We start from the raw sequence: 27404 nt of genomic DNA, 5'->3' as shown, positions 1-27404 counted from the left end.
CGTGTGTGCTGCCCAGTGTTATTGTTGACAGCTGAATTTTGGCACACACTTAAGTTTATCTGTCGACAGTAACATTGTTTACTATGAATGGGTGATGGGCTGGTAGGGCCATGGAGGTAAAAGAAAGGTCTTTCTTTTACCTCCATGGTAAGGCATATACTTTCATCTTTCAACAAACTTTAACAAAACAAACAAGATCAGAAGGGAACTATAAAATATCACACATTCAGAAATTAAGACAACAAACACTCCAACATTACACAGACAAATATTTATTTGCTGTTTCTCAAACACTTGAAAGGAAATTCACATGCAGACTTCTTAGATGATGCCGATCTGCAAATAAATGGAAAATGAAAAGAGTAAGAAATGGGATGGAACGGTGTAATGCTGTTGGAAAATTCATATAAATAGCACCAACTACAATGTGATAGCTAAGTATGGGAGAGCAGCTAAGTGCCTGATTTGAAATGTTCAATAGATGACACACAAGTCATGCAATTTACAACACTCACTGGTTTAAATGACATTAATGTGACTATGTCACTGTGGAAGTAATTAACAAGCAATGCATTCAAAGAAATATAATGTGACAATTTTTGATGTTCTTATAACTTCAGGTAACCTAGCTGCATTTGAATAAAGGTAGGGTAATATATACATGGCTTGCAGTCATGGATATCATATGCAGGACAGTGTGTTTTTAGAGATTGAGAAATCAGATCAACTGATTTTCAGCATCATCATCAAAGTAACTCTAAGGTCTTTCATTTACATCCTGCATTTGATTGACAGTTCACAGACAAAATGCAAAAATTTGTATAACTGACAGAAAACAATTATTTGTGCATGTAGTAGAATTAGCATAAATGCAAGCATACTTAGTGGATGAAAATATCAATGTGTGTCCTGTAACCTGAATGGAACACATGAAGTATTACACATATCATCTTTATGGCTTTAATTAAGCAATAAAGCACACCCAGCGACTGTATACCACGAGATTTTGACCAGTTCACGACATATATGCACGAGCGATAGCGAGTGCACATATGAAGTGAACTGGTCAAAATCGAGTGGTATACCGTCGCTGGGTGTGATTTATTGCTATTATATCATAACAGTATATTGAAATTCTGGCGTGGAATGTCAAAAACGGATTTTTGCTCAAGCTGAGAGCTCGCGCGTATGCCAGCCGTGGTATATCGCCAATATACCACGGTTCTTTTCGCGTCTTGACCAATCAGATCGCTGTATTTGCGCCATCAATATACTGGTATGATATAATTGACAATATAACAAACTTTCAGTGAGTAATATTAGTATAACATCCAAGCATTATGTACTAGTTACAATGTAGGTTATGTGACAAACTATTCTTCTGGAATTTTTGAGAAGACACCAGTAGTTTCCATGATGTATCTGTCAAAACCTCACCTTGTTTGCCACATCCAGTGCATCATAGTCAGGTGCTAGCCTTACATATGCTTTCTTCTGTCCATCAGGTCTGTGGAAAACAGCGGTAAGACACAAATGTTTATTCTGACAAATCACTAATATCTTCATTGCAGAGTAGTTTGAATTTGATGTCACATTCAGTCATTTATATCTAAACTGCAAACCATCAGGTTAAAACATGATATCAGTATGTTGGAAATTAAAAACATCTATAAGACGAATACACTACAAAGCAATTAGCAATAAAATTACCTTGCATTTAATCCTATACAACTGGAGATAGGAAAACCCTTATAATATATTTGAAGAGAGATTTCATCAGCCTGCATCATAACTAATTTTCTTCAAAACAAATCAATGTCTTCATCTTTCATTTAATTTTCAAAGCTTTCTTTTCATCTCTTCACAATGTGCTAATGTAACTCCTAAGCAGTGAATCAGTGTGTAATTTATGCCAATTTCACTCATCAACAACTCAAGACTATGCTGTTTGACTTGAGAAATTTACATGTTGCAAACACTGGTGTTGTGATAGAGTGTAGGAGAATTTTAAGAAATTCTCTCACTGGTTCACAGAGGTCAGTTGTTTAGAATGCACTGCTCTTCTTTACCATTGTATCAGATGTCCAGGGAATAAAAGCCTGATCTGTTCAGCTCTATCAAGGGTTAGACAGCCTTCAAGCACAGAACATGTTACTAATCTTTGCCGATCAAATAATTTGAACCCGCAATTTCCATCAGTATAAACTTGTGTCAAACTTGAGATATGGCCAGCTCTTGTGCAAATTGTACAAGCTTGTAAGCTTGTATCTCTGGCTAATGGGTAAAACATGATATACTAAGTATCAAAATTGTTATCTTACCTGATAAGTGTGTTAACTTTTGCAACATCAATGTCATATAATTTCTTTACAGCTTGCTTGATCTGAGGTTTGTTGGCTTTGAGTGCCACTATAAATACAAGTGTGTTGTTGTCTTCTATTTTCTTCATGGCTGACTCAGTTGTAAGTGGGAATTTGACGATGTTATAATGATCAAGCCTGCATAAAGACGCAATAGAACACAGATATGACCAAAACAGTATCCATAATATTGCTGTCTTATATCGTTACTTTGTCATAAAACTTTATTGGGTGTCAACTTACAACATTTTTAATCAGCCATCAGTTGTTATTGCATTGGGATTTTGCCAGGATTGTTTTTGCAGCATAGCAGTCTTGCATAAACTGATAAAAGGAAAATCTTGACTGGAACATCCCTCTTTGCATGACACTCCCCCTCTCTTTTCAGAAGAAACAAGTTTTAGTAAGGAGTGCCCTGGACTGTACACAAGGTTACTATATCTTTCAATAATGTTTCAGTATGGTGATGACACAGACTTCAAAGAGGGCTCAGTGCTTCACTAGACTGTGTGACTGTACCTTTCTGAATTTGAAAAGACGACTCAGAAGTACCTAGCACTTAGAAAAACATTTGACAAGTATTCAAGATTTAATCAGAAATCAACGTGTTCATTGCCTGATGGTGTTTAAAAACATGAAACAATAGCACTGCATCTATTATGTGCTTGAGGAGTGAAACATTCACTTCACATAGATTCCAAAAAGCTCCCTTGAGTTAAATTGGATCTTCCAGTCTAAAGGCACATTCTCTGCATGATTTTGTGGGGCTGTAACTTTCCACATACACTTGATCTCCCATGTATGGGAAATTCGCATGCATAATTGTTTGTCAAATTTTCAAAACTGCAAAGAATATGTCTCTCCAAGGATGAAAGCAAAGACATACTTATTCCGTCTTGGTACACTTCGACGTGGGTATTTAGGATTTCTCCTTAGTTTCAGTGTCTTTGGTCTCTTGAACCTGACTACAGTCTTGATCTTCTTCTTCTTCAGATTGTGCACACCTTTGAGTGTTGACTTCCTTGCTTTCAGGGCATCTGCCTTGGCCTTGGCTGCAGCAGCCTCTGCTTTGGCAGCAACCTTAGCAGCAGGTTCCTTGGTGGCAGGGCCCTTCTTGCCCGCTTTGATAAGTGCTGTGAATAAATCACCATTTATTTTTTAATGTGTGTTCTGAGAGCTGGTCAAAAATTTGACAGCCTTTAACCTCTCCATTGGGAACTTAAGGTAGAACGCACCTCGGGGACAGATATTCGGGCCTTCTAATTTTATCGATTTTCTTCTGACCTACCACTTGTGGGGGCTCATTTTGAAGCTCTTGGTGAAAGAAAAGTTTTCACCATCTTAGTTTTTCGAAAATCGAAAATTTTATTTTTTCCCGTAGAGTTAACACAGGGATGGCGGCCATTTTGAATTTCAAATATCGAGAAATCGCAAGTTATTTGTCTCTCTAGTACCAAAGTTTGCACGGTGACCCCTGATTTTTATTCTTGCTTTGGTAAGAGAATGGTTTAAAGTTTCACTGAGGAAAGTTTGAGCAAAAGTTTAAGTCTTTCACTTTCGAAGTGCATATTACCTTAATTGAGGAGTGATCATAGAACACAGGCCTGTATATGTCAATGTCTCACAGACTACCAATGTATTATCAGTTCTTCAGTACAACATCACATTTCTGAGGTATATCTGGTCATGGATGTAAAAAATAGAAGGATACAGGACAGCCTATAATCCCTTTCACACCTATTGTTATTTCTTTGTCTACGCTGGTCTCTGAAGTTGTGGCATGGTTGCCGCGATCAGGACGGCTCGGACACACCCACTTCACTCACAATATCATGTACATCAAATTATTGTTGCCAAATTCATAAAAAAAAAACTTTCAAACTTGTGAAATTGCTTGTGTTGAATGCCCAGACTGAACAGAGCTCAAACAAACCAAAGACTGAGAAAATCGACGCATATTTGACCAAGTTATGACTATTCTTTGGAACCGACTTGGATAAAGTCCCCTGATCATAAAATTACTCTAACTTACAAAGTATCTAACCGCGGAGTCTGATTTTTTCTTAATTAGAAGGTCAAGGTATGAACGCTTAAAAAATGTTTGTCCTAAGTGCTGGTTCGCCTGGCCGTTGAAGTTAACCCTTTTCCTGCCAGACAGTAATAACTGTATCACTTCCCCATCAGCCAAGTCAGTAAAAAGCGGTATTGAGCCAAAACATGAAGTATTTTCACCCGCTTGGCTTGGTATGTTATAGCATCTTTTGTCCAAAAAAAATCAACTTTACAGTATTATGTTTTCAACAGCCTTCAAATGTATAGTATTATGTTAAAATACATCATATGGAATATGTTGTGTTTCATTAATTGTAACCATCTTGACCTGGTGGTAAAATATGGACTTGGCAGGAAAAGGGTTATCGTATTCTAAAGTTGGGCTATATTTGCGGTACGCCGATAGTTCGTCCCCATAGGATTGCGTGCAAATGCGTTCGTCGTTCAGGCCATGGTTCACCCGTTTGAAGTCACTTTTCCAGACGTTCAAAGACACTGCTGAAAGAACTGTTACGCCAAAACTAAAGTCATATATATAGACTTTCCGGTCTGGTCATGTTTACCGATCAGAGTACCTGGCCGAAAATTCCTGGTGATTTTTTCGCCGAAGTTCATTGCGTCGCGTCACCATTCTGCACGGGTTGACGCATTGTTCAAGAAGGGGAAAGGTTATTACACATGCGCAGTTCTTGTTATACCGTGTTTACAGGAGACAGAAAGTGAGCCAGGAGCTATGTAGTCGATTGTTTTCCTCCTCGATGAGCTGCATATCATCGTTAAGATAGAAAAAGGTCGTAGTATTGCTACAACAACATTACTGGCACGAAAGACGCTATTTTTACGCTGTCCGTGGTAATGCACGGAAAGACTCGACGTTTACCGACGACAACCCGAAGGCACGCTATGTATAAAATAACACGCTAATCCCGTTACGGGATTACGAGATAACGAATCGGCGGCAACTATCCCTTGAACAAAGGATCAAGGAGTGTCCTGTATCCTTCTATTTTTTACATCCATGATCTGGTTGAAAAGATACTTTTTCATTTCAAAACACTGGAGAAATCTTAACAAACTGAGATAAATTTCCACAGAGTTAATAACCCTGAGATCATTGTTAGGCACGTTTAGGCGAACATTAATGAAGAATGTTAAAAAGCCCTCTCAAGAAAACCCTCTATGACCTGCAAAATTATGTATCCACAATGTTTTTCGATAGTCTGCGTTCAACTTACGAGAGTACGCTGAAATCTAGCAGTCATCATTGGGACAGGAACGAAATGAATGAGAGCTGCTGTAATCTGACGATGCAATTTCTGTGTCTTGCATGTTGTGACCCTTTAGTTTAGCGCTAGGATAGTTCATTGATTGACGATCGGTTTTCGATCGGACAATTAATGGCATTTTCTTTTCAAATTCGTTTAATCCATTTAAAATTGCCCTCTTTGTGATGTATCGTACATGTGTGCAAGTGTATGGGTATCATGCACACAGCGTGTACAACATGCACATGACGAACTCTGCAAGTAATTTCTTCGCTGATAACTTATTTTGCTTTTAATTCCGATTATTTTGAGTTGAAACGATAAAGTAATATAATGTGCCTTCATATCCGTGGTTTTTATGTTATATCTCAGAAAAGGCTGTACTTTACGATTGATATATTTAGCTGGAGGTACCTTCCTTCCTAGTCTTGGGACCCATGTTGGCGAAAGAGACCGACAGATGGACGGGTTTCACAAAGTGAATACTCGGTCTTCATTACTTGAGGAGAGAAAAGAAAGAACAATATTTTTATTCGAAATGTCATTAGATAACTGGCTCTATCAAATCTAACGACTTTTTGATGTTATCACTGCAGTGAAAATACACTTTTTAATTGCATTTACTTCTCTTGTACTACAGTTTTACAGATTAAAAAAATACAAGATCAACGAACAAACTTACACCAAAAAACTGCTTCCTGTGGAAACACTTCCGGGTTCGTGTCACGTTGTCTGGGTTCACGTCCGTCTCATTTCTCCCAGCTGTCAACCACCGCCTAGGTAACCGTGTCTTGGCCTAAGGTGACTGACACGTCAGTTGAATTATATGTCGACGAATTCTTTATCGAGCGCTTACTCAGGAGAAAAATTATATCGACAACAATGAGCCTTTCCATCAGTACGGACCTTGACTGACAACTTTCACTTCACTCGAAAGCGGCGCAAGTTATTCTCAAGACCAGACCAGACCGGAGTCTCCCAGACTCACAGCCGGACTCTCCAGGAATCCGGCTTTTTAATTTGCGAAGTTTGATATTATACATGTGTGACTGTAAGAAAATATGAAACAACGAGACGAAAAAGCGGCCAGAGACAGGACTGTTACAAGGTTTCCACAGGTAAATAAAAAAATAACATATGGCATAATTTTTTTTACCCACTGAAGTTCTTCAGACCATGTTCAGACGTCATACACATATTCCAGATAGGGCTCGGCGTTTATCATGGCGTGATATTTGATACGACGGCAGTTGGCACTGTTCGCCCAGCCATTTAAATTTCCCGAAAACAGTCTCTGTGTGAACTTTGGTGCTTATCTCTCTAGACGTCGGCGTAGGAGGCCATTGTTAGCGCAGCGCTGAAATTGTACCAATCAAGTTTCCAATAATCAGGTTGAGAAAATATACTCCACACGAGACAAGAGAGTGGCATATTCGCTTATTACTTTAAATTATGTTTGTGTGATTTGTACCGCAATGCATTTTGCATTTTATATATTTATCTATCCCCATATTTATTTGTCAATCGGCTTTTGAAACTGTTTTCACAGAGGTACTTTGGTACTAAATTGGACTTATTGGTTAGACCTTGATAGAAATCAAAGATTCAATTGCTGTTTACATAATGACACAAACATAATTGATAATGATCAAACAAGCGTGTGAAATTCCCACAGAAGACACGTGCGCCAGTAAACTTTGAGAAAGCCCATAGAGGTGAACACTGATAGTATATAATATAGTATATAATATTACCACCAATATCATGAAAAAATAGTTTTGTCTTGAAACATTGCCTCCCAAGTGTCCCTCTTAAGTGTTTTTCGAGTAATCCCAAAATTGGTGTGAATGATATTGAAATACTTAAGCTTTCGTGGCTATTTAATTGAATTCTGCAAAAAGACAAAAATGCGCAATCAAATGAAATGAACAGTTTTGAATATTGTTAGACTGTCAAAATATATGGTCAGTCCAAAAGAATGTCAAAGTTCATAAAAAGTGTAAAATTTCAATATTAATTGGTGGTTGGTAATTACAGTTAAATGATAAAATATGTAAATGAAAGGATATTTAGATGAGCAGACAGATTATGACATCATCATCATCTCACCTTTTAGAATTTAGAGTAATATTGAATCATACTTGCATTGAAAATGTTACATTTTATACATGCCATGAAGAAATCATGTGATGAAAAGTAAAACTAGGTTGCTGTTAATTACGCAACCTTCAAACTTTGTCAGAACCTGAAAGGGTTAGCTTCTCCCCATCCTGTATTTATTGTTGATGTCAAACTACATATTGAAAGTATGGGTGAAACCACGTACATTTATGAATGATAAAAACTACATAACAGGATGAGAGGGTCGAAGGTGAAACCATTAAGATCAGCTGTGGTACAAAATACTGGTATCTTAGATATGACTTCCCATAATTATGAGTCCGTATCTGCAGTTGGTCGTATGTCGTTCAGTTGTCTCAGTATGGAAAGTTTATCAAGTAGATTGAGTGAGTGACGCACATCATGTCCATTATTTGCAATGCGGCTGCCACTGCTACTGGTCTCAGTGTTTGTTATCAGTGATACCTTGTTTTGTGTCAGCGTCCTTTGTTATCGACCATTCAGAAATAAGATACTCAAGCACGGTAACCAAGGTGTGCATACTCTTGGCTTGACCTTTGATCTTTAGGCCATGAATTAAAGTGACTCACAACCTTTAGGAAATTATGGCAGTTGGCAGACGCTTGCATACCTGTTTGTCCAGCTGACTTGGCATCTGTTTGTAACTGCTTGTTATAGTGTTTTGGTCTGATAAATATAGACCTACCTGAAAAGGACAGGTGGTAACTATTTTTAACTCCAGTTTGCGGCTATATTTTTCCACTTAACACAAAAATGATTATTGCATATCAATATTTATAAAATATCTTTTTGGTGTAATCAATGATTTCAGTAAGCCATTTTCTGTCTTCTATAAGTTCTAATGTTTCAAAGTCCTCCAGCATTCACATGATATGATTTACATCTCTGTTAGTCTGATCCCTGTCAGCGGCTACTCTGAAAAACATGTAAATCATATCTTCTGAATATTTTGAACTCTTCTAAAATTTGTTCAAACGACATTTTTTGTAAGACCTTCGCCGTTCAAAGTTCCATATAATACAGTATTGTATATGATGGAAAGTAATATTTTACACTGAATCAGGATTGTTCATTTTAGCAAAAATAAGTCCTACCCATCCATTTTGTCACGTTGTCTTTGCATGGAATGCGGCCAGTTTATTATAGTGCTATTATGATGCAAACTTTCCTGTTGTCTTTGTGAACTTTTATAAATTATAAACCCAAAGTCATCTCCTTTCAAAGTTAAATTATTTTTGACAAATTGAGACTATGAAGACATTTTTGCATCATGAACTATGAATTTGCATTAATCATTGGTTGCCTTGGGAAGTTCTAAATAATGTATTTGTTCACTCATAGACAGTAGAGGGGAACTTGAGGTTTGATTAACTATTGTTTACATTGATGATCCTTGTCTTTCTTTGTTGTTGTTGTCAAGTTGTTTGTTGATATAACATTTTGCCAAAAATATGTATCAGTCAGTCAATGGACACAGCACTACTGTGCAGTAATCGTGTATTTACTGGTATTTTTCAGTCATAGCTACATAACATTTTCAATATTTCATTTCCTGTTTTCTCATGCTGGTTTATTCTGGATGATGGTGATTCTTCTTCTTCTTCTTCTTCTTCTTGTTATTAGTTATTATTTTAATGATTATTTAATAATTATATCTTAGGGTTGATTGTAATGCAAAATTTGAGTTCAGCAGGAAATAAATTTTTCTTTGCTGGATGGACTATAGTCATTAGTTGGACTTTGGAATTACTGTAGCATAGTAACTGTGGGCTGAATCAATATGTCATCATGTACCCTGTACCTGTGCAATTGTGTTTTTACAATAAAAACTAATATGTATATTTCTCTTAACAAGCCTTCATTAACATGGTAGGTTGATCGGGATCTTTTTTTCATCGTAGTGGGATTTGACACATCAAGAACAACAAAATTTGGCAATAGAATGTGTGAATTTTTCAAATTGTAAATTTAAGGATCAGAGGGTTTAGGATTGGTTAGATCACCAGAAAAACCTGTATTTTTCTCCATTTTGCCGAAATACACAGTAGACATGTCCATTGTGTATGCCTTGTGCTAATTGTGTCTTTTATTTCTCAATTCTTGAAATGAAAAACTTATTTGCTTCATGTCATCCAAATTACATATTCAGAAAGAGTAACTGGGTACATTGTATGTATCAAATTGTTCATATAAACTTCAAGCAAAGGTACATTGTAAATACAATTTTACATTGACGTACAGTCTCAAATACAATGGCATATTAGTATTTAACTTGCTTTATCCTCAGTCAGAAATATTGTGATGTTTGGCTTTAGGCCATCAGTAAATGGCAGCTCTTAAAAGATAATAACAGCAAAATAAATGTTTGAATAGGACAGCTAGAAGTAGATAGTGAAATGGTATAGAGGCTACTTTATTTGGATGTTGCTGCTAATTGATCAATTTCTGTGAATTTTTAAATTCAGATGTTGTTAAGGGCAAAAATGAATTGACTGTTGAATATCATCAATTTGTTGAGTGCAGCAATATATCACTATGATAATGTTAAATGAGGAAAGAAATGTATAGGTGTTAATATTACTGTTCTTGTATTCTGTCTTTCAGACTTGTTCAAAGAGGTATTTCACATGCAAAACATCATTTGTTCATCATTTACAGTCAGTGTAATTATGGGATTTTGTCAAAAAGTGAAAGTTCATTAGGTGTAGAGTTGCTTGTCACCATGAAAAATTACTACAGCAATAGCAAAAGTCATACTCTGTAAATATATATACATATATATATATATATATATATATATATATATATATATATATATATATATATATATATATGTATATATATATATATATATATATATATATATATATACACACAAGTTATATAATTATCAGAAATACAACTATTCAAGTTTATCAAATCATCAGAATTTGACAGACAACATGCTTTTCAAATCTGTCTGTTTTGGCTTATCCCACTTCCAAAACAATTAGGAAAATAAAGTTAAAATAAGCATGAATTCAGACAAATGGACATTGAACTAATGACTTGTCATATTGATACAAGTTGAGTATAATGGTTTGTTCTGCAGTTTGTCAAAACTTGAGAATACTTTTCATAAAATTCAGGATGGTAGAAGTAGGAGAAGGGAAAGGCTAAAATTCAATCAATGGATTTGTTTCAGGCTTACAATATCAGTGGAACACCATACAAACAGAGCAGTTTTCATCCCATGGTGAAGAATGCATGTGCAGCGAACAAGACAGGAACAGTCGGGTTGGTATTCTCATGTGTTATGTCCAAGTATGGGGAATGTTGGATGGTACATGTACACTACAGTGTGTGTTGTGTATGAAATGTGAAATGCCAGCAGATTTCATTCTTGACATTTATGGAGGAGAGATTCCAGAAATTCATCCATTGTAAAAAACTGCAATCATGAATGCTTAGCCTGGCCTGGCATTTCCGTCTTTGGTGGAAGTATTCAGCTGATTATTCAGCATTTTCAGTTCTCAAGATTTCAAGCAAAAAAAAATTCTGAATTATTGTTCCATCAGAGCTTTACAAATTTGAGTTCAAATATGCTGATTTCTTATATCTAGACTATTGTCTAGATTTTATCTAGATTTCTATATTTCAAATACTAGTAACCTGAAATCTTAGGGAAACAGAAGCATTAATAATACTCATAAGTTGTAAATCATGACAAATATTTCTCTGTTTGTTGATGCAAATATCCTCTTTTTCCAATATTCAGATTGAAGATATCCAAGTGTATTGTTATAGGAGATGTGTCCGTTGGTAAAACATGTCTTGTCAATCGATTCTGCCACCAAGTGTTCAACAGAGACTACAAAGCAACCATTGGTGTGGACTTTGAAGTTGAAAGATTTGATGTTCTAAATGTGCCGTTTAATTTACAGATGTAAGTAATTGCAAGTAGTTCTTTTTTTACACTGTAAAAGAGATGTGATGACTTTTTGTAATTCAAAATTTTCCTTTTTGAGGCAGTAAAGGTTTCACAATTCCATTTAATACTTTTTTCAATCATCTCATAGAGTAACCTTACATTGCCTTATTACTGAAATCCACAACAAAATTTCATAACTTAAAAATAAGATAAAATTAACAGAATGCATTTTTTTATCAAAAGCCTAACAGAGACAACTTTCAGACCACACACAGCTCTGTATATAATTTCAATTGATATACCGGTACATGTACATTCAGACATGGTCTCACCACAAAAGGACTGTGATTCAGATAATAAGTATTGACTTGACACCAGCAGTTAAAGAGTAACATTCTGCTTTGTACACAAAATCAAACAAAACTATGAACATTAAGTCTGAAGGCAGAATGAACAGTATTCTTTGACCATCATTAGTTTTCAATTCCTAACTGATTGCTTTGTCACATTGTTCACAATTATTATTCACTTTCTTGATTAAAGAAAAGCATCATTTTGTATCATTGGTTCAGAATGTACTGAAAGGGAAAGACTGAGAGTGAGTAAACAAAGCCCAGATAGCATCATACTGACCACTTGTACTGTCTGCCCTAGATTAACAACTTGACCATCCATCAGTCAGAAAACTTACAATTTAATATTTTCATCGCATTATGCAAGGGTTAATTTTAGCAGGTCATTGCATAGTGTACAAACTGGGCTAGAAATGTTTTGCCATATTGAGCAGAAGATTAAAATACATAGTTACACTCCACTGCAGTGTATATCTATGTAAGGTTTGACCCATGGTGGTTAATGGTAATGTAAACCACAAAGCAAAGTGCAGTCCTTGTTTTCTGGTTGACCAGAGTCTGTGCAAGATTTGATATTTCAATGGAAGATTCAAGTTTAAGTGTACCGGGTAGATTTATAAGTAATATGTAGCCCACTTCAGTTTAAACCTAGAAACACCAAGAAAGACTTCATACTTTACACTGATGTGAAATTTAATGTTATTTTATCATAGGAGAGTAGTATTGGTACTGTGGATTGTATATTAATTAGCACTGCCACTCTGTACCGGTAGATACAACTTGGTTAATTTATTGTGCGATGTTATATGGCATTCACTTTTCAGTTTTTCATGATATTGTTTCGTAACAAATACTTTTTGTGCCAAACTCAATGGAACAGAATAATTATTCAATTCAACATTGTCTGTAAAATTTCTGTCTGGTCATGTCATCAACTCAGTGTTACTAGCAGATTTGATGGTACCAGGTAATTTCCATTAGAATTAGCACAAATTTATTAATATATCTTCCTTGTCTTTCCATGGTAAATGCCATTGTTGCATGTGTAAAATCTTTTTAAAAACTGACTACAAATCGCTTAAAATGGTTGCCCTTGATTTTTCTCTTTCATAGCTGGGACACAGCGGGACAGGAAAGATTTAAATGTATAGCAGCAGCCTACTACAGAGGTGCTCATGGTAAGTGTTGAAACATAACCCTTCCATCCCCACAATCCTTGCTGTTTTGGTTCAACCAACAGAGAAAGCCAGGGGACTTTACCACTATCTTGATTGCAATAGGGGTCACAGAGCAATGCTTTGTAACTTATGAGTTGTTCGTAAACGCTTAATTTTTATTTTCTGGAAAACTATTGTACGCTGCAGGTAGATGTTTTGTAATTAGTGTTAGCTGTGTGAGTTAAAAATATTCTATCAAATTGTTGCAAATTCTCAATCATGGTGATAGCATACCAATTGTTTATACAGGATGCATATACAGAATAATCTAACCTTTCACGGCTATACCCCGCATTACGGGAAGGCTCCATTAACTTAGGAATACCCGACTTCCCTAGAGGATCAATTTCACAGACCTGCCTTTCCTACAATGGCACTACAATAGCACCAGCTGAGTAGATAACATAACAATGGAACATTCACACCTTGGGGATTAAAAGCCTTCTGTTTGTCACCCGAGTTGGTCAGGCAAGAACTCGGGTTTCAGGTACCATGCAAGTTAATGCAGCCTTCCCCTAATGGTAGTTTGGCCCAAACCTACCGCATTGCTATCAGTGGTGATTGCAAACCTGTTTACAAGGAATTGGAGAGAATAGGTTGAACTTTGAACACAGTACTATGCTTTGAATAAGATCGCTAGTTACTACAATCTCCATGGTGACAATCACAATACATAGTCCATTTAAAGTGTTCAGTTTGATCAAAGTTTGAAGCTTCCAAAATCTGCAATTAGTAGACTACAAATTCACACCATGTATGCATACCGGTACTAGGCATGAGAAAACTACGGATATCAATTTATATTCAGTTTTGTTCATTAAATTCTTGCCAACAGATTTTTGATAATGAGAATCCAGTGTCTTGAAAGTTCAACATGATTTGAGTCAGCATCCATTGTCAGAGTAATATTTGGTGAAAGAGATACAGCGATGACATTTACATGACACTCATTTCATAATCAACACTGTAGGATTCAAAAGTAGAAGTCATTAAACTTTGTACCATTTCCTGAATAACTGCAATCAGATCTCAGGACATCCTTGCTCCACTGAAATACATGACCTAACAATACTATACGTAGTCCCTTGTTTTATCTTGACACGTGACCCCATGCTGTTACGTGACCCTTTGACCCCAACATCCTTGTACCAAAGGTCACTGTAGACAATTGCTGGTTGAGAAATGAAGTACTTTGGTGGTAATCAGCTTTATCAACTTTAAAGAGATGTAAGTCAACACCAGCTGTCAGTGAAAGTAGTTTTTATGTAGTGATTATTAAAGTATGTGTACAATGTACATGTATTGGTACATATAAACTTTGATAACAATATAAAACAAACGGACAAACTGAGATATTTGACAACTGAAATTCTGTTATTATTTCATCATGACAAAAATATTTTACTCAATTGATGTTGACATTACTGACTTAATTTTGTTATCTTTTGTATATAAACATATTTTCACTTGCTTACTGGTCATGGTCAGCAAACGTTTTTCCTTATTGACCTTACACAAACAGTATTAGGACAAACTGACTCCTTCTAATGTTAGTTTGGTGCCTGCAGCAAATGCTTATGCTCCTTTTTTTCATAGAAATCACTTGTTTATAAATGGTTCAGCATTTGAGATTGAACATCTACTCCCTTAGTTTTCAGAATGCTCTAAACAATGTAACATTGTTCATGACATTGCAATGTTTTGTAACTCAGTAGCTGTTAGTTCATCCCAGTTATTTTTTCACGTTTATATTTTGTAAGATAGGTAAACCCAGTACCATTTCTGTTGTCACCTAGTATGATTGCATGAATATGCCTAGAAAAATCCTTGAAAAATTTAACAGGGTGTTACCTTTAACAAAAACATTATGTGAACAGCTCGCTCAATTCAGTTTTTAATAGAGTGTCTTCTTTTCTGTCTGCAGTAATAGTAGTTGTATTTGATCTGTCGGACCTGTCATCTCTAGACCACACATCACGATGGTTGGAAGACGCTACCATAGAAACCAACAATGATGATGCCTTGGTATTTTTAGTAGGAACAAAAATGGATTTATGTGTGAGTAGTGATTCTGCCATACACATCACACAGTGATCCCCAACATGACTGTAATTGTCCACATCCTGTAGACAGCACAGAGTTGTCTTGATGGAAGTCATTGTAATATTGTTACAATCATCATTGACATACACTACAGATAGGTCAGTGAAAGAACACAAAATGTTTCAGAAATGTTGAAAAAACTATATTTTGTACACCAGACCACAATTTACGCAAACCCTGTAAGTTCAGACAAATATTTTGGAAGTATGATATTTTGCCGCAAGACAAGACATCTTATGACTTTATGATGGTGTGTTGTAAAAAGCAACACTGTTTAACAGCAGTTTACAGAGATACAATCGTCGGAACTGTGCTAAAAGGTCGCATGAGACCCATACAACCAAGGTACAATGGTGATTGATGAAAGTTAAAACATGTCTATCATAATCTTCATAGTATAATTCAAATGTTGCAGCTAGGATGATGAGGTGCATCTAGATATTGTGCATGGAATACATTGTTTGTAAACAAGATACTCGCACAGGCTCAATTTAGAGGACTGTTTTCCTTAAAATAACGCAAGCAAAGTTGTTAGAAGACAAAATATAATGAGATTTTACTCACATATTCATAATTTTGTGAATCACTTTTCGTTACTGATTCATTTCTACAGTCACAGTCCAAGTTTGCAGAGATTGAAGAGATTGCTATTGAGAAAGCTAAAGAACTCAATGCAGAGTACTGGTCTGTGTCTTCAAAAACAGGTAAATTATATCATCAAAAAACGTCTAATTTTCCAAATATGCAGGGACATTAACAATCTTATTTGTCATTTATGATTAAGCTTATAGTGTATACAATCAAGAGTTTTGCTTAAAACACTGTTTTAACCCAACAGGAGATATTTACATAAGTGTACACAAAGAGCTATAGAGGAAATAATTAAGTTGTTTTTGTGTGTTTTAAGTTTTTGCTTATGGTATTTTGTCTTTTTCGTCTGTTGGTATGTCTTTCCTCTTCTGTGATCGTATCTACGGTGGATTTTTCTCCATCAGTTGTTTAAATTCTGCACTTTGGTATTAATAACATGATTTAAAGCACAATCCATTTTTATTGAGATATATAATTACAGTCACCATTCAACTGTGCCTTGATTTGTGAGATGTGCTTCCTTTCCTGTCGATATCCTTTCATTTTTAACATCCATGAAACAACAGAAACAGGTTGACTCAAAGTGACGTCAGCTTAAAGCCTCATTATACAGTCCATCATCTCTGTATTGATTTCTACAGGAGAAAATGTAACAGAGTTTTTCACCAGGTTAGCTGCCATGACGTTTGATGTTGCCGTACAAAAAGAGGTTGATGATTCACAGCAGCCTGCCAAGTCAATAGGAGGTGGTAGCAATCTTGTCAGTAAGTACCATATGTGTGTTTGCTATTAAGTTATTGAAAGTCAGGTAGAATGTGTCTCCAAGACAGAATATTCAGACTTCAAATTTTTACAACACTTTACTAATCTACCACTTTTTTGCTCATACGCGTTCAAAAAAATGGTGGGGGGGGGGGGGGGGGGGGGGGGGGGGGGGGGGGCGGGGGGGGAAGGGGGGGGGGGGGGGGGGCTGGAGGAATCGCGATTGAAATCTTATTTTTTTTCAGATCCCCCCCTCAATACCCTCAAAAATTTTCAAGTCCCCCCCCCCTCAATACCCTCAAAAATTTTCAAGTCCCCCCCCCCATTACCATATAGCCAGCATATTTATTAGGAATTCACGCAGAGTAAAAAAAACATGTAATGTGTCGTTCTGCACGCAAATGTTCAACACTACCTCTTATCAGCAGCTGGTAGAGCATATACCTAGGGCAAGTTCTTAAATTGATTCATTTTTAAATGCATCAGTGAACATTTTGGATTTCTCAGTCTAAGCCGACTTGAGTTTATCCAACTCTGGCCAGTTCAATGGCACCAGCTGAAAAGCACACAAAATGACAATCATGAGAGAGTATGAAAATTGTGTATTCCTAGCTACGTTTAACCAAATTGTGAAAAAATGAGCACAGTGACCTACCAAATTTTTTTTTTCAAAAGTACAAGACATATACACCTTAGATGCCACTTATAAAATGTTTTACAAAATTGATAATACTGGAAGGTTAAAATATTCCATGAAATTAATGTTTTAATCTCAGAAATTTTGGGTGTAATAATGGCAAATTTGATAAAAAATAAAAGATTCCATTTAGTCACACATTTTGCCATTTAAATTAGAGTCTTTACTGTTCAAAGTTTTACTTTTGTGTTATGGTACAATGAGATGTGAAAATTTCATTCACTGCATGAACTTGAAATGAATGGCTTTATATATTGATTTTAAGTGATTTTAGAAAAACTGACTTTTCATCGTACATTTGTATAAGATCAAGTATATGGTGACCCCATCTTTTTCTGTAATATTTGATTGTTCTTTTATGCCAGAATTCAAAAATCCATGGTAACTGTTAGTTCCCTAGTCTTCTATGTGTTTCTCTCTGGCTGGATCTTGTGTACAAGTAGATGTATGTTTCACTGTCGATTGAGTGTCCTATGACCGAAACTCTTCTTAAACTACATCAGAGTCAGAGCTACATGTATCACTGTCACTGCCAGTATGTAGTAGCAGGGCAGTAGTTGTATTAACTTTTTATTTTGACAATATTTTTGTTCAGTTTATACAATTGTGTTCTTGTTCTATTCCCTACAGAATGTTGAGCTATCCAGTATTCAGCTTGCCAACACAGCCTACGTGTACCGTGCATTTGCATCATTCAATTATCACCAATATTTAGACAAACGGGCTTTGTTGACAAACTGAATATTGTGTTTTTCAGCATGCTGTAGAGAGACACCGAGAAACTGTGTTTGATACATTGCATAGAAATATTGAAAAATTATCAACAGTTGAAGCTCCTGCCCCATTACAAGGCCAACTTGTTCTACGAAAATTTAATGGCATTCATATATTTTTAGACTTTTTCGAGATTAAAGACATAAAGTATAACAAAACGATTCTAGATTTTGTTTAATTATTACTAACATTAGAACCATTGGACGACATCAAAATGTTGGGAGTCAAATATTTTCAGGTCCCCCCCCTATAGGCAGAGCAAAACTTTCAAGTCCCCCCCCCCTCGACTACCCAAAAATTTTCGAATCCCCCCTGAATTCCTCCAGCCCCCCCCCCCCTCACCACTTTTTTTGAACGCGGCCTTAGAAGCTTTTATCTTGAGAAAATTCAAGTTTAACTTTCTTGTTATTGTGGAAAATCAAAAATCAAAGTTTTTACCCAGAGTTTACATAGGGATAGTTATTTTAAAGTTTAAATATTGGTAAATTTTAGGTAATTTGTTTCTGCAGAAGCAAAATTTACATTTGGGACCCCAAAATTTTATTCAGGATTTGAAAGTGAATGGTTAAAATTCTCCTTGGGGAAAGTTGGAGGCTAAGTTTAAGGCTGCCAGTTTGAAAGTGAATTTTATCTTAAGTCATTTGGAGGAAGTAGCAGATAAGTCAGTGAAAATCTAATATGAAAGTTTGTCAGTACCCTAACCATTCAAGTTAGTAGGCAAGGTAACTATCTTGTCAGTAACTGTCAGTTACTTGCAGTACCTAGCTACTTATAAGTTCAAAAATCTCAGGATCATCAGTACTTGGCTGCAGCAAACCTCAACTTCAGTCAGATGGGAAAATGTCACCAAGTAGTATGGAATGTGTCACAAGAAAGTTACTGCAAAGAATGTAGGATGTTAAAAGGGTGTAACCAGAAAGGAGTTTGGGAACAAAATTAAAAATGCTGATCCACCAAAGTGTGCATTATTTTTTGAAAATCGGAAATCAAGTCAATATGTAGACACTAAGTTTCATATGTGATGACGGATGATGAACTCAAACTTGTGTATATTGAACTTTTTATAATTTTCCCCTCAAAACTAACTCAGCAAAGCCGGTTTGAGATTGAGCAATCTTGTCAGCTGCCGGTACTGTCACATCCTAAAAGTAGCCAAGGTGTTGGAAGAGGTTAGTGCATACATTTTGGCAAACCAGACCAGGCATATAACTATGGTGATCTGTTTTGCCAAACTAATTGCGGTTGATAATTGGTAGCTTGCTCAGACTATGTTTTCTCATCTTCCATATTAGGAGTGAGAAAGCCCTCAGACTTGACGGATCAATAGATCTTGTAGATGGAGACACTTCTCGAAGTAAACCCAACTGCTGCTAGTTGTCATGGAGATTCAGAAGATGACATTTTGATCACAGGTTGCCTTGTAATTAGCTGTCACAAAGAATTCTAGTGAAGCCTACAAATACTGAGAGAACCACTTTGATTCTGCCAGTGTAGTAAGCTTCAGGTTGAATTTTGCATGCAAGAAGCTCCTGTTTACATAAAGGCTAAATCCTTGCATGAAGTGAACTGCGAACTCCAAATGTCTGTTCTGCTGGCATGGTTGTGGATCTCACACACATCTAATCATAATTCCACAAATTTGAAACTTCACAGAGCTTTTTAATACATATGCAGTGCACATTTTTTAGGCATGTATTCTCTCAATATTTAGCTGTTATGTGCTCGTTCCATGAAAGTTGCTGTCTCCCAAGTGACAGCGCCCTCAAGAGATTGTTATGTGGAGAAGTAAGGCAAGGCCATATCACGTCATGGTAATGATCAACCTTGAGGTGTTTGAGCACTTTATAACTGCTGTTTTCTTAAGAAATATTTCACCAGACTCCTGATATCGCTGAATTATTTTAGTTCTGTGTGCTGTTTTTTAAAAAAGGAACTTGTAAAGTCAATTTAAGAAAGTGCTTTTTAGGATGGCATTTTAAAACTTTCTTTAAAAAGGTTTTTAAAGCTGGAAATTAAATCAAAACGGTAACTTTGTCTTTTGAAGGCTGTGCACTATCAACTGTGCTAAATTATATTGTAGTATTTGTGACATGTTCTGACACTTATTTATGTCTGGTAGTGTTTTCAGCAACTCTTCTGTACAAGTTTATTTAAAACAGAATTTTCTCCAAACAATATATATATTTGTAGATGCTGTAAAAAGTAGGAAATGCATCGATTGCCAAGAGCAAGAGGGACATGTCTCCTATGCTTTCACACAGGAAATATGTCCCTCTTGCACTGGGCCGTCAACATGCATTGCTTTTTGTCAAATTGGATGTTTGTAATCATGTAGATTGAATTGTAAGTTATGCAGATTTCTTCTTTCATGTGTTCATGTTATTTTACATCAGATTGCATGATATGAATCAAGCATTATTACATTTCGAAAATTTATGGAAATACATTCAGGTGTGATAACAAATATAGATAAGTTTCAGAAAAGCTGTAGTTTTTTAACATGAAATAATAGGTACATCGAAATTTTAAACCTTTTCTCTGAATCACAAGTCTTTTACACCGATATCTTTGTGGTAACAATTTTTTCGATTTCCGCTTGGCATTTCAACAAAACTTGTTTGATAATGTGAGAGGCTGTAGGATGTAAAGGACATGTTAGAACAGAAAGAATTCTTACTCATTGTTTTGTTGTCTTAAATTGCATATGAACTGAGTGTGTTCCAGGGAGTCTGATCACATTTAATCAAGGTGTACAATGTCAATACATACCATACTGAACATCTGTGCCACAGTGACTGTTGTCAATATTGCCTGTTTGGTTTTATCCTGAAGACAGTTACTGTTGGTGCCATTTTCAAAGCTTAAATCTGATGCTTTCACCAGTATTTAACCATTTTAATGTATTTCTCCTGTATTTACTTTTATGACTCTATCATTTAATTGTAAGAATTTACACTTTTTCTTTTGCAATTCACCAAGAATATTTAACATGCCTTCCTGAACTATTTTTCCCAGCACAGTGTTGACAATTGAGTTACATTAGAATCCACCATGCCCAGTCCAATATCATTTCAGTACAACGTACCAATTATTCAAAGACCAATGTGGAAGCTGTGAAATTCACTCTACAAGTCCACTGAAGTCACTTTCAAAAGAATCATCACCAAGTCTCAAGTTTACACAGCAAGCATGTTTTCACTCCGACCAAACCCATTTAGCATTCAGTCCAAGTGTCTGTTGTAACTGAACCAATCAATGAGTCCAAGCTTGACCTATAAGTACTCTAAACTAGTCCAAGTATGAAAGCATCATAGATGCATACAGCGAGCCATAGTTGGCATTAGTCAGTTACACTCACACAATCAAGTCCAATTATGCCCTAGAGATTGTAGCGATGATACTAATTCAGTCAGGTCCAACCTGTTTTGTAATCAGTCCAACAGAGTAAGACACGGCCAGTTCAAATGTAATGGTGTCAGTTTCACCTTGATAACAATAACCTAAAACTTTGGCGAGAGTTTAGCTAGCTAGCTTTGTGAAAGCATACTTGCAGCATCTCAGTGTTCCGTCAAAGTTTGGCGTGTTGTCAGTCCAAGAATACTTGCAACCAACCAAGAATTCATGTAACTTGCTGTAAATTTAAGAAGGGAGATTGCCTTCACACTGACATTCTAGAGTTTTTAACTTGACAATGGTTTAACATCCCTGGCTATCACTGTGTTGTTGACATTTTCACTGTATTCATCATCAAGGCAGTTCTATCAAAACATTGTCTCACACTGTGTCCACCATTTGTTCAATTTCAATTTCATTGAGTAGGTCACAAACAGTCACTATTTTGATGAAAATTGCCAGAATTTCAAAATCAGGGTTATTCTTTCTCAGTATTAGCATAATTTAGTGCAATGTATCACGCAAATAGACATGATTAGAAAAGCGCTTCACACTTTCATGTTCGTGTTATCTTATATTATCTGAATACATTTCAAACTCTTTTGTTCCAGGGTACTTCTATCTAGCTTCAAAGGATAATCTTTCCTGCTTTATTTGAACTTCTGTTCATATGTAAATAAAAATTTTTAAAATTCAGAACTTGTTTGCTGTTGTATTGTTTAATTTCTGGCCATCCCTTTCTGTCTGTCCAATTGCTAGAGAGTTTTTGTGTTTTTTATCATAGACAGTAGAGGTGTCTATGGTTTTATGGTTCACAGTTAGGATTATGATGAACCATGCAATGGTGCAAATCATGTTAGACTATCAACCAATTTTGGCAAATTAAGGATTTGTGAGATGTGAAAGGTTCAGCCCTTCCCTGTTCTTTGAAGTATATTTTCTAATATTACATTTATCTCACTATTCTGCAAATCCATTCGTTCGTTATAAAGTTTCTCAAGGGAGAAAGATGGCCCAGGATCCATAAAAAGTGCATGTTAGACTGTTGAGGGCGCTCTTTTGTTGGGCTGGAATATCATCAACCTCTTGGGAGTTTGTGTGAGAAAAAACACCAACAGATTTATTACTGTCATATGATTCCAAAAACTGGAACATGGAAGGGAAAACAAAACCAATACATATACGATGTTTTTCTAATATACAATCCTTTTTGAATCAGTCACAATTGATCATACTCTGATCATATACACTCAAGCACACACTAACAACTACTTTCACTTTGCTATTCATGTACTGATGATGGCATGGGGTGCATAACAAGCCACCTCAATGTCCTGTAATAAACTTAGACTTGAAAAAAGGCCAAGATAGGGTCAACAAATAGCACAAAGCATTGACCTTCAAACTTTCAATCACAGAGAGACTACAATGGTAATTTTGTTGTTTTCAGAAAATGTCACAGGATTTTTATGAACCGTGTTCATAATAAAACAGAGGGGTTGCTTTGGGTCACAGAGTTCCTTGTTCAAAGTCTGTCTAGCATTTCACTTCTTTTACATTCAGGTTTCCATTTACCACAGACCAACGCATATGGATAACATTCAGTCAATTGAAGAGTTTTCCATGAAAATGCTTCTTACTGTGAAGAAACTTGGGCTCATCATGGCAGTTCTTTGATTCAAAAATATCACATGTAATCTGACAGAAATTTTATGCTGACTGAGACACTACAGTGTAATAATGATGAAATGAACCCATAATATCACGACTCTCCTTTACAGAGGTGCTTTATTGATAAGAATTTGTTTTCAAGGTGTAAACTAAACAGGTATAAGTGTCCAAATTATGGAGAATTTCAAATCCATGATTGTGTGGCACAACCAGCAATGTACAGGTGATATCAAACTTCATATTAAAGCCATTGATATTACTAATATCTTCACCACATTCTTTTGTGATATGTTCATCAACAAACTCACTTTCAAAACAAACACAGACATAAAAAGTTGGTTGGAAATGAATCTGTTTGAGTGTAATCAAGTGAATTAAACCAAAACCTACATTAAATCACATCAGTTATCACAAGGTGAAATTGTAATGAGAAACATGACATTGCTGAATTTGGAATAGAAAAGGATAAAACAATTATTATATCATAGCAGTATTTTGATTGCGCAAACACAGTGATCTGATTGGTCGAGACGTGAGAAGAACTGTGGTATATTAGCGATATACCACGGTTGGCACACACGCAAGCTCTCGGCAAGGGCAACGTTCCATGCCAGAATACCGTAATGATATAATAGCAATAACTTACACCCAGTGACAGTATACCACTCCATTTGACCAGTTCACTTCATATATGCACTCACTATCACTAGTACATATATGTTGTAAACTGGTCAAAATCTCATGATATACTGTAGCTGGATGTGCTTTATTGCTTAAATACTTGTATGTACATCACGGATGTTATTTCACAAGAAGGAATACATGATGTTCAGCAAATATCAAGTCTTTTCATGTAAACTACACAATGCTATGACCTTGATTCTGACAGAGCACTGTCAAAATCAAAGTGTTTGCGTAATGTGTAAGATTTCATGTGATTTTTACCACGCATGTATGGTATGTTGCCATACATACAAGGTTGAAATCACTGCAATATTTGACTGAGTTACTGGAGTGGAACCTGCTTTGACCCATACTGACATCAATCGTAGTAGCTCCCTTCATAATAGTCCATACCCCAGGTTTAAGGTCAATGACACAGGGTACATACAGTTACTGATAACAATGACTAATCTGTTTATTTTCCATTGATCTTCTGAAACGGACAGTAATGCTAACTTTTGATGATTTTTTTCATTATTTTTATTTTGTTTGTCAAATGCAAATTCTTATTCTTGTCAGATAAGAATGTTGAAATACCTGCTATTTAGCTTGTGTACATTGTGTTTATATAAATGTACATGTGTAAAATGCACTGTTATTGTTTACATTTGAATTCTAGTCCAGACCAGAATTCCCTTGTCAATAACAATGCACTTTATACATGTATGTACTGAGTTGACAAGCTGAATACTGTGTATATCAGTATGCTTTGGGGAGCAGAATAATAAATTGTGGTTGACATTAAAATAAAAATGGTGAAAAAAATCATTAAAACTGAGCATAATTGGCCCTTGATGTACCATTATGACTAGCCAAAACAGTTTGCATAGATAGATGTATGCAAGGTAGTAATGTAGTAACATCACACTAGGGCTGAGCCATAAAGTTGCACAGCTATGTACATGTAATTTCAATAAAGAGACAGCTCGCTGTTTGTAGTAGATGGGTTTTGGATAAAGAAATTTTTCAGATACTCTTCGTTCACATGTGTCGACAGCCTCGCAGCCTTGCTGGCAAAATGTGGTTTAGCTTATCAAGGCTGACTACTCTGGGTGCTGCAATGTACTTTGTGCCATAGTGGTGACCCTTGACACAAGACGGCTGCCAGCGTGTATTGTTGATGCTATCAAACGGTGTGATGTTTTATCTCAAACAAGTTATCAATGCTTTTTAATTCATTTCAATACTTTTTCAGGTAATTTGATAGTTATATAACTATAATGCTCACAAATTTTGCTCAAAACTAAAACAATTGAAGCTGGGCCGTGATGTCAGTGATGTAATCGCAAGAATCATGGAATTGCAATGGCGTTGACCATGCTGCCAAGAACTTTATTCTTAGCCTACTACAGTGACATATACTTATAAGTGAGTCGCTTGCATGCAGCCGCCTGTGCACTCTATTATTAATAACTTAAAGAATTAGATGTAAGAATCCCTTTTCTGTTGACTCTTGACTTAAACAGACATTGAAACTTGACCAAAAATGTTGAGCCGACAGCAGCACTGAGGATTAAGTACTGTGTAATGTTGTGTTACACATTTTAGGAGTGAAATAACTTATGCTTATCTGATGTATTGCTGTGTTTGAGGAATGACTTGAAATGAATTTATGGGTTGAAACCTTCATATAACATTACATTTCAAATTGTACGAGCAAAATATAGCAAACAGTGAGATGCCTATGTATTCTACTTTCACATAAAATTTAAAAACATAAAGAGGATACTGAACTTCATAGCATATCTGCAAAAAGCTTAGAAACTTTTCTAGGAAATCCATCCATTCTGGTTTCAATTTTTAATTAATCAGTCCCTCATCCAACAGGCGTTAGCCCAATTACAGGATGAGGTATACACATAAACTACTAACCCCAAATGGAGCACTGAGGAGTAAAGTGCCTTGCTCAGGGCACAACACCGTGCTGGGTTCTTGAATTCACTGTCCTCCGACAGTGAGTCCATTACTCTAGACCTACCGGTTTGAACCAGGTCTCGAACTCACCATCCTCTGATAGTGAGACCGTTACCCTAAACACTGGCCTACAGTGCCTCCCCCGTTGGATGGTTCATGTCTGTGTATGCTATTGTCAAAACGTACAAAGAACTGCCATAGCACAGTCTCCAATGCAGCTGGGAAGTAATTATTGACTATAGGTAGCTAAAGATACCAAATGATGCTGACAGTACAACATGCTCAGTTCACATAAACATAGCATAACAATGTGTCTCAATTATATACAACAAAAAGTAGACCAAAGTGTGAAACTAGAATGTAATAAACATGAAATATTGCATGAGTGTGTGATATCAAGTCACTGTGAACATAGAACACAATAACCTCAAAAGATCATGAACAAAAACACTAAAAGAAACAATACTAAAACATAGGGCCAAAGTTCCTGAAGCTACAATAGACATGGATACAAAATTAAGTATTTCCTGACTGTATGAAATTATCTCACTTTAATAGGTCATCCTAGGGACTTGTAAACCAAATGTTAAAGCTGTCTGACCAGCGGTTTTGAAAAAACAAGCAACTCAACAGTTGACAGAGCTCTGCTGTGTAATATGTAGAGAATAACCTTTTGTGACACATGTATTGATGAAGAAGGTGGATATCTTTCATTAACACTGTAAGTGAGTTCTGTTGAATAAGTTGAGACTGTACATACTCAGAGAAAGCACACTGAAGAGACAAATGTTTGAAACTTAAGAAGTTCAAGGTCATCAAAAGCATTATAAGGAATCATGTAACTTTCATTGCACTGTTTACACAGATTGCACAATTGCTATAAATAGCACATGAGGAATCTTACAGCCAAGCTTTACCATAAAAACCCTATCACTTTGACCACTCTTTTAATTGACCACTCTATTTTTTCCTCAAAAAGTAATTTTATTTTATCCTTACCAAGTCAACCATAAATGGAAATTAGAACTTTCTCTATCTCTATCTCTATTGACTATTTTGAGCAATTTCTTTTAGATAACATACAGGGCACAATAAATGACGGTTCAGATATGTCAAAGTTGGGATTCAGGAAAGTTGCCTTTACATGTTTTAATCCTCCAAGATGGTAAGCATTTCACTATGAACTGTCAAAAAGGTTGAACTTTCTGATAATTCTACATAAAAATTATTTTGGCTTTGATGATTTCCTAATTAATTCAATTATTTAAAATCATATTAATTATTTTTTTCTGGGTGAATTGATAGGGTTTATACAGTACAAGAATTACATACAATGCAAGTAAATTTTGACAAAAAATGACAAAAAAATTCCTTACAAATACACATTTGCATATTCATCACAATTTGAACAAATCTAAGTTGGGTTACCCCTAGGGACCTGTATACCAAATAACAAAGCTGTCTGACCAGCGGTTAT

The 27404-nt window shown here is 35.9% G+C and overlaps 2 protein-coding genes across 2 annotated transcripts; one reads left to right on the top strand and one right to left on the bottom strand.

Moving 5' to 3' along the window:
• Positions 1-256: 256 nt before the first annotated feature.
• Positions 257-6193, bottom strand: LOC139144698 (large ribosomal subunit protein uL23-like). The gene is made up of 5 exons (XM_070715422.1): positions 6092-6193; positions 3247-3493; positions 2322-2498; positions 1438-1507; positions 257-336 (listed from the first exon to the last, which is right to left on the bottom strand). The coding sequence occupies exons 1-5, from the start codon at positions 6114-6116 to the stop codon at positions 322-324; spliced, it is 534 nt and encodes a 177-aa protein (XP_070571523.1). The 5' UTR covers positions 6117-6193; the 3' UTR covers positions 257-321.
• A 255-nt stretch (positions 6194-6448) lies between these two features.
• Positions 6449-20251, top strand: LOC139144697 (ras-related protein Rab-34-like). Its single transcript, XM_070715421.1, has 8 exons — positions 6449-6795; positions 11004-11095; positions 11577-11744; positions 13196-13260; positions 15224-15357; positions 16016-16106; positions 16635-16757; positions 19519-20251. Exons 1-8 carry the CDS (start codon positions 6739-6741, stop codon positions 19551-19553), a joined length of 765 nt encoding a protein of 254 aa, XP_070571522.1. The 5' UTR covers positions 6449-6738; the 3' UTR covers positions 19554-20251.
• Positions 20252-27404: the final 7153 nt, after the last annotated feature.

This window comes from Ptychodera flava, chromosome 12, assembly GCF_041260155.1.
Source record: "Ptychodera flava strain L36383 chromosome 12, AS_Pfla_20210202, whole genome shotgun sequence".
Classification (NCBI taxonomy): Eukaryota; Metazoa; Hemichordata; class Enteropneusta; family Ptychoderidae; genus Ptychodera; species Ptychodera flava.
This window is presented reverse-complemented; position numbering and strand designations above follow the sequence as displayed.

Excerpts from the sequence above, each read along its gene's own strand:
- LOC139144698 (XM_070715422.1), bottom strand. The coding sequence starts at position 6,116 with ATGGGTCCCAAGACTAGGAAGGAAG. Across the intron at positions 3,494-6,091 it reads TCCCAAGACTAGGAAGGAAG|CACTTATCAAAGCGGGCAAG; the intron begins GTACCTCCAGCT and ends ATTTATTCACAG. Across the intron at positions 2,499-3,246 it reads AGTGTACCAAGACGGAATAA|GCTTGATCATTATAACATCG; the intron begins GTATGTCTTTGC and ends GTCTTTATGCAG.
- LOC139144697 (XM_070715421.1), top strand. The coding sequence starts at position 6,739 with ATGAAACAACGAGACGAAAAAGCGGCCAGAGACAGGACTGTTACAAGG. Across the intron at positions 16,107-16,634 it reads GTCTGTGTCTTCAAAAACAG|GAGAAAATGTAACAGAGTTT; the intron begins GTAAATTATATC and ends TGATTTCTACAG. Across the intron at positions 16,758-19,518 it reads AGGTGGTAGCAATCTTGTCA|GAGTGAGAAAGCCCTCAGAC; the intron begins GTAAGTACCATA and ends CTTCCATATTAG.